The 8,582-nt window shown below is 31.9% G+C and overlaps 1 protein-coding gene across 2 annotated transcripts in view; it reads left to right on the forward strand.

The window, feature by feature from the left end:
- Positions 1-8,582, forward strand: part of LRRCC1 (leucine rich repeat and coiled-coil centrosomal protein 1) — a 34,723-nt gene that overhangs the window by 24,314 nt on the left and 1,827 nt on the right. For both annotated transcript variants that reach the window (XM_030839223.3, XM_030839217.3), the window contains exons 13-18: positions 326-511; positions 1,263-1,437; positions 2,224-2,387; positions 5,017-5,225; positions 5,318-5,455; positions 7,961-8,096. In XM_030839223.3, the coding sequence (XP_030695083.1) occupies positions 326-511; positions 1,263-1,437; positions 2,224-2,387; positions 5,017-5,225; positions 5,318-5,455; positions 7,961-8,096 (1,008 nt within the window). The remainder of the gene's footprint in view (positions 1-325; positions 512-1,262; positions 1,438-2,223; positions 2,388-5,016; positions 5,226-5,317; positions 5,456-7,960; positions 8,097-8,582) is intronic.

Below are 8,582 nucleotides of genomic sequence, written 5' to 3' on the forward strand. Positions count from 1 at the left end.
AGCACGAATAGGAATTATGAAACCTGAATTCTCTATTACTATAGAGCAGGGATTGGCAAACTAAAGTCTCCAGGCTCTATTAATAAAGTTTTATTAGAACAGAGTCATGCCCACTTGTTTACATAGTATCTGTGGCTGCTTTTATGTTATAATAGCAGGGTTGAGGACTTACAACACAAACACGTATCGCCTGGCTAGCCTGCAAAGCCAGTTATCTGTCAGTTTTATTCTGATTCTAAAAATGAAAGAAGTAAGCTGTTTCCAGAAACAGGTATTTTCCAAATATTTGCAGAACTGCTATTTATAATGCAATTTTGAAATATAGGTTAAAGATGGTTTTGAAAATGTTGCAACTGAATTAGCAAAGAGCAAGAATGCTCTTGTTTGGGCTCAACGAAAAGAAAACGAATCTTCCTCTTTAATTAAAGATCTAACCAGTATGGTGAAGGAACAAAAAACAAAACTGGCAGAAGTTTCTAAATTGAAACAGGAAACAGCAACAAATTTACAGGTAAGACATTGTAACATTATATTTCCTTTTTAATTTTTTATGTCATTTTCTCAAGAATATTGTGATGATTTGAGGAAGTACAAAATTATGAACTAGATAACACTACTTATATATTCTTAACGTGTGTGAAAAGTAATATAATTAGGAGATAAACCATGATTGCACAGATTGTATTGCTTACACTAAAATAGTATTTAAGTAAAATACGTGAATTAATTTTAAGAAGCATACTAAGTAAATGTACCAGTTTTACCATGATACAGGTGGTTGAAGTTTGGGAAATACATGAATTGTTGATATATTAATTTTGTGGTAGTGGTTGTTTTTACATTACCTAACTATAATAATTTTTTAATTACTTTATTTCTATAGTCTCAATTTTAAATATTAGTGGTATTTTGCCCAAAAGGACTCACTTTCTATAAGTAACCTTTAGACTATTGATATAAATATTGAATATTTGGTGAGAAATTTTGAGTATTACATGTGTAGTTGCTCTTTTAAGATATTAAATAAAATTCAGAGCATTTAAAGGAGTAGGCTCTTAAAATTTGACTTTTTATTTCATGACCTACATTTATCTTTAGTTAATAAAATTTAAACATTTTTTGATGTAAAATTTAGGAACATTTACTTTGTATTTGCTTAAATAGCATTTTTTCTCATTATAAAATGCAAAAAGAAAATAAAGAAACACTTAAATATAATAATTACTTTGCATTTTTTTCCAATGTGTTTTGGTGGTATACAGAATCAAATCAACACACTTGAAATTTTAAGTGAAGATGACAAGCAGAAGAGTATTCAAATAGAACTTCTCAAGCATGAAAAAATGCAGCTTATTTCCGAACTAGCAGCCAAGGAATCGCTAATTTATGGTTTAAGGACAGAAAGAAAAGTATGGGGACATGAGTTGGCACAACAGGGTAAAATTCTCAATTTTCAAAGGGAAAAAATAGCCCATTCTGCTAATCCAACAAATCTGGGTATTAGAAAAGGAAGGGCTTAACTCTGCCTAGACATACCAAGAAAGAAGGTGACACTGTATATGAAAGGAGAAGTAGTCATTTGCCAGTCAAACAGGAATGAAATTATACTTAGGAATTGGGAAGTAGTTTATTACACCTGTTATGAAGTTATAGCTCTGATTTTTTTGCTGTTGGTTTTCTTCCCCACTATAATTTGATTACGTTTCTGAACAGGTATACATTTCTTTCTTATCTAGTGATTTTAAATTATTTGTACATATGCAGCATTCATTTTTTTTTAGCTAAAAATGTTGCTAACATTTATGTTGTTATATGTGGAGAAATGTGAAATCGTTTATGAATGAAAACCACTTTAGGTTCAGATAAACTTACCTTCAGTCTCATTCCCTTTCCAGTCACCATAAGGCAAGAGATATACACCATTTTAAGGCATTCTTAGAGACTTCACAAATTATGAATAGTAGGTGTTGGCCTAAATGGAACATTGTTCATTTGTCCATTCCATATAGAAATCTATAATATGATTTTGTTTGGACAGCATAACATGACCCATTAAATATTTCATGTCTGAGTTACTTGTTCATATTGTACTATTATATATTTTGTTTCTTTATTCAGCTTTTCTTTTTATTTACTATATTATACATTGTAAAATTAGATGTTCATAAAATATAAATTCTCCAAGGTCTTTTTAAGTTTTTACTGATGATGTTTGTTTCTTAGAATCTTCTCTAGCCCAAAATCATGGGAGACTAGAGGCTCAAATTGAAAGTTTGTGTAAGGAGAATGAATCTCTGCGAAAGGCAAGTGAACGTGATAATGACACATTAAGAATTAAGTGCAAAATCGTAGAAGACCAAACTGAAACCATTGGAAAATTAAAAGAAGTAAGTTTGACATTTTATTATAGGAAAAGAACATGTGGAAAGTTTGAAAAATCTGTGGATCATAGTATAATAATAAATATTTGTCTCAGTGCATCCCAGCTGTTATGGAATTTAAGACATATTATCATGTTTTTTCTTTTATGTTTTCCTCTTTGCTTTTAAAAGTTATATATGACATTTATTTATTAACTTATTAACTTGAAATTACTTTTACCTCAAAATTTTACGGAAAATGTTATTATGGCCCTTTGAAATAATTGGAAGTAGTGTCCATAAAGGGTTAGGAACCACAAAAACAAATATTTTATTTAAACTTTTCATTGTTTAGTATCTTCTAATATTGCTAATTCACATTTCGAAATTATGACAGAACCTGCTATCCTATATTTTAAAGTATCTGAATAGAAAGAATGTAAAAGATTCTTGCTTGTTCCCAAGGGAAACCGTTTTTACCCTTTTCTTCAATATGGCCTATCTTAAGAGAGAATACTAACAGGATCACTTGTTTCAAAGTATCTTACATGAAAATTTCCAGAGAAATATTCTGAAAGTTAGCTTGAACAGTGAATCAAATTTGAACTCCAAAATTTTCTTCTAGAGATTATCTTTAAGGTATAAAAATAGCTGAGAAAGGGTTTTTAAGAAACTTGTGAGATTATCACCCATAAAGTTAGGAACTCATTCTTTACAGTAATTATAACTACCTAAGATTTGATTTTTTTTTCCCTTAGTCATTTTTAAGAAACTCCTTGAGAACTTAACTTCGTCAAGTACAGAAAATAAAGAAACATATTTATCACCATGTTGCTATATCCATAGCTAGATTTAGGCTGTGAATGATTTAACTGTATAACCCTAAACAATTATACTTGTTTTCTGGTTTTGCATGAAACCAGAATTTCAATTATATCTGTCATACATGCCAAGCTACACTGAAAATTATTTAAATTTTTTAGCAGTGAGCATTTTTTCTTGTTTTAAAAATCCCTACTTGGTATATAATACTTGTGGTTGACATAACTGCTTCCACAGTAAGACTACTGCTTATTAATCTCTGAGCAGAGTTTTGGGAGGAAATGACTAGAAATGAATAAATAGTGGAGCCAAAAAACAGATGACTTTTAGTCTTAGATTTTTGGTTAAAAAAAAAGTTTTCAGATTTTCAACTCATCATTTTTCTTTTCACAACTTAGTACATTTACTTTAAAGAACACTGTATCAGTCTCAAAGATATGAGCATTAATGGTACATTCCATCTAATCACAGAACATACAGAGATAGCTAGGCATAATTTCTTTTAGCAGTAAATTCATCATAGCTAATAACTTGAAGGGATAATGACCTAATCTGCAAAATTTGGAGTTTAATGTTTTCAATTAAGTAGATCCTGTAGTTAGCTTCTGACTATGGAAATTAGAAACAAATCTTTTGAGGTTTGGTTTCCTCCTGTGTATTATTTTGGTACTTTTAAGTATGGATCACAAAATTCTCTGATGCTACAATGTTATTCTTTTTATTAATGGGGATTTTCATAAGAATCTTCTATAGCTTTTGTGGATTCCTAATATAATGTGTCAAGACTGCTCTCCTCTAAGTACTTACTTAAGTATTACTCTTAAGTACGAGAGTTGTGAGGAGAAAATAAACAATTCATGCCTTTTATGCAAATGTTGGTCAAGACTAGAAGACTACCTGATATCTTTGCTTAGAATTTTTAGATATATAACACACTGAGGAATTGAACCACATATTTTAAAATAGTGATGAATTCATGCCTAAATTAGCCTTGTTCAGTATTTGTTTGTTTGCCTCCATCTTCTTCCCAAAAGGGAAAAAAAAGGCAAGGTGGGGCAGGGGAAACAGGGTAAAAACAAAAACTGCCAATTTCATCTTTTCTCACTTTCAGAGACTGATATCAGTAGTTGGTGTTATAGCAGGGCTGTTCCTGCCGTCCAGGCATACCCCCTTAAAGCAAACATGTTCATTGAAGTAAATAACCCATATAAGGCCTAATACCTGCAAACACTTAACAGTGCCTAAGGCGGTCTTGAGCTTTCATTATCCTCTGATTTGTAATATGCAAATAGAGGATAAAGTATGACTCACAGTATAGAAGATATAATAAAAGGAAGTTTGGGGGGATGTAGAGCCTATTTTCATGTGACATTGTAATAGTGATGAAATCATACTTTATTTTAAAGTATTTGCTCATCCTAATGCAGAAGATGCTTGTTAGCATAGTAGAAATAGCATTTTAATTTGTATCATACATGAACAGTGAACATAAGTCTTTGCTGTATTCCATGTTAATTGAAATTTTCATTGCACAGTTTTCTTTTCCTTCTACTCCCTCTGTGTGGTTGGTAGTTACTAACTTAATGAAATAAAAAGTGTAAATAGTGCATCTTTCTTAGTGGCAGTTAAAACATAGTAGTAGTGCTATTCCTTATTGATTGTGATTTTTAAAATGTTTTGTAAATCTTTTCTAAAACATTCTTTGTTCAATTTATTTTTTAATCTATAGTTTTTATAACTTTAAACCATATTGAATTAATTAGGAAATGAGACATTCAAGATTAATAAAAATAATTATTTTTTTAAATAATGATTTTTTTCTGTAAAAATGAAGTGTTTACAGGAAAGAGAGGAACAAATCAAAATATTACACGAAAAGATCACTGAAATACAAAAATGTACCCAAGAACAGCTTGATGAAAAATCTTCACAACTGGATGAAATAATTGAGAAACTAGAAAGACACAATGAAAGAAAAGAAAAACTAAAACAGCAGTTGAAAGTAAAGGAATTAGAACTTGAAGAAATTAGAAAAGCTTACAGGTATTTTACGAATTTCCTGTTGAGAAATTACATGTGGCTTAATAATTTCATATAACCAATTTTATTTTTTAAATTATTTCTTCTCATATTAGTACACTTAATCAGAAGTGGCATGATAAAGGAGAGCTTCTGTGTCATCTTGAAATGCAAGTAAAAGAAGTGAAAGAAAACTTTGAAAACAAAGAAAGGAAACTTAAAGCAGAAAGAGACAAAAGTATTGAACTGCAAAAGTAAGGATTAAGTCCTAAAGTATGTGGGATATCTTTAAACATAAAACTGAATTGGGATGGGTGGGTTGTGTAGGACGGCGGGGGGATGGGGGTGAGGAGGGTAAAAACATGCTGGACATAGGTATTTGCCAAGTACTTTATTTCCATTCCATCTATAAAATGATTATAATAGTCCCTACTTTAATGTTTGATGTGAGGTTTAAACTTTATATATATGTGTATTTATGTATATATATATATGGTTTGTATGGGTTATTTAGCATTTAAATAGTGCCTGACACATAGTAATTGCTGTATAAATATTTCATTTTTATTACTGTAATTATTATTTTCAAACTCTGTTTGAATGAAAGCAGCAGGTGATATTTTTGGCTGTTGTATGTGGAGTTTAGAGGAGGAAATCACTGACTACCAGGGACAGTGAGCTCCTGAAGAAGCTAAAACAGATTTAGGTAGCAGTTGGCCTGCACCAGCTGAGGATAAGAGTTGATTTTAAAGAAGGGGAAGGAAATGTATACATATATGCCATTGTTTTATGGATTTTATAAAATACTCTAGAGGAAATGAGGGTTTTACCTTGTAAGCTGTATAACTAGACTTGTTAAAATAATTTACAAAGTTGACTGCCTTAAAAATTAGGTAGCATGGTTTAGTGACCAGTGCTCATGTCAAGATACAGAATGACATAGATAACATGGCATATAGGTAGCCCGAAAATCTCATATAGAGAGAGATAGGTTCCCATTATATCAAGTCTAATAGAACCTGGAAATTTGATTTCTCATATTTTAATTCTTTGAAAAGGTGTTATTTTACTCCCCAGAAAGTTTTGATTGATAATACAGTCATTTGTTTATTTGCTAATGGACCCTGTTCCACTTTGCTTTACAACCAAGCACTAATACAGAGACCTTGACTTGGAACCTATTGCAGTTTTCTTTCCTGCTGGTCACAGCTTTGCAGTTTGGAGTCCTTTTGATCCTAAAAGAAACAATCATTTCATATAACTAGCAGTTCCTAAACTTAATAAAAATCATAAAGCCTGACAGTTTTTAGAATCTCTTATATTGCATTGTTTATCATGTCTTTAAGAGCAAAACAATAAAGACCTGATTTTATACATTAATGCTTTTATGACTAAGATTGATAATATGATTTTTAATTTAATGGAATTTTAATAAAATAAGTAAATGTTCATAAGAATAGATTTTATTTGCATAGTTTCTTATAATGTATAAATTGATTTTTTTCTTATATCTTATTTTGAACCCAGCAATAATTTTGTGAGGTTGGCTGAACAGGCAGGACTATTGTGTTTTATAGTTGACAAACTTCAAACACAGAGTTTGTGACTCGCCCTTAGTCACATAGCTACCAACTGTTGCAACTGGGAATTAAAAAAAAAAGACTTTTGATTCATGGTCCTGATGCTGAAAACTCATCCTCTGTACACTGGTGCCGAATCAAGTCTCAGAGACAGAGTTCGGGTGAAATAGAGAAGAAGGGATTTATTGCTTTGCTGGGCAAAGGGGGACACAACAGGCTTGTGCCTCAAAAAACTGTGTCCCAGCCTGAGAAGTGAGGAGTTTTATAGCAATGGTTCAAGGGCGGAGCGGCTAATAAGGATCAGGGTGTGTGCAGTGCCTGCACTCCTTTAATCTGGCCTCAGGTGGTCTCCTGATGAGCTTCTCTGGTTCCTTTAATCTGGTGTCAGGTGGTCTTCTCCCTAGTCTCTGCATCCCCTCCCTTCCCTCATTAGCAACTGTTTGAATCTGCCCTTTGGAACTCAGGGAAGGTCATGGAGGCTGGAGTCTATTCCCTACAAACAAGAAATGGGGACACAGAAAGGCTTCCATGCCCAGGAGCCCCACAGGGTCTTGCTTGGTTTCAGTCCCAATGTTCAATCCACTATTACAATGGGCTGTGCCAAAACCAGGAAGTTTGTTCATTATGGACTTAACGTTTTTAATAAAATTATTCATACTTAATATAAAGGAATGGGTATTTGGCCTATAAGAAACTTTTAGCACTAAAATTTTGTGAATACTGTTTATAATTTATTAACATAGGGTTTTACCCATTAAGCATTAACATAGGGAAGTCAGACATATATGCTTACAAACTTGAACCTTCCTATAGTATATATACCTCAAATTATTATCACACTGCTAATACATGGAGGAAAAAAAGATTGATAGTAGCATCTAAGAAGGTGCTTATAAACCATATTCTTAGACTCAAAATAAATGAGAACCAATGTACTCTAACTTTCAGAGGGTAATAGTGTAACAAACTTCCATTGATGTTACCTTACTCTATTCTGTTACTAAGATTCTGTTGGATGGTGAACTACTTATATCTTTAGTTACCCAAGATAGCCCTTTTCTATTTAATGGAGTTATGCTTCCATTAAAATATGAATGTAAGAGCTTCCATCTAAAAAGACAAAAAACAGCCTAATTTTTATATGTACCAGTAGATATGTGGGTTTGTTTTGTTTTTAAGGGATGCAATAGAAATGCTTCATAGTATGGATGATGCATTTAAAAAACAAGTTGATGCAATTGTTGAAGCTCATCAAGCTGAAATAATACAGCTGGCAAGTGAAAAGCAGAAATGTATCGATTCTGCAAATTTAAAGGTACTGTAAGTAAAATTCACTTTGATAATCAGTATTAAATTGTTATAGCTAAGTAAATAGGATCTTTGACAATGATAAAAGAGAAAAGGAAGCATGATTTAATAACCAAATAGATGTGAAGAAAATTGCCAGTACAATCATGAAGCCAGACCAAAATGTCTGTAATACTTAGATTAGGTGTAGAATATAATTTTAATGAAACCAAGATTATAAGTTGATTCTGATGTGCACCTGCTCCATGAACTCTGGATAAAAATTTCTGTATCCCTAGCCAATTTCAGCTGGAAGCCCCTTTGGTTACACATAGGCAAGATGAGAATGTGAATGTATTAAATACAATCCATCACTACCTAGGACAAGTTCTCAAGGAGTGTTTTATTATCAGTTAGGGTTCAAAACTATCAAATTTCTCATTTTAATATCATTGACAAAGGAATGGGTTAGGATGATAATAAATCAGAGGCAAACATCAAAATTACCTGCAGA

This window comes from Globicephala melas, chromosome 17 (genome assembly GCF_963455315.2).
Source record: "Globicephala melas chromosome 17, mGloMel1.2, whole genome shotgun sequence".
In the NCBI taxonomy this organism is placed as follows: Eukaryota; Metazoa; Chordata; class Mammalia; order Artiodactyla; family Delphinidae; genus Globicephala; species Globicephala melas.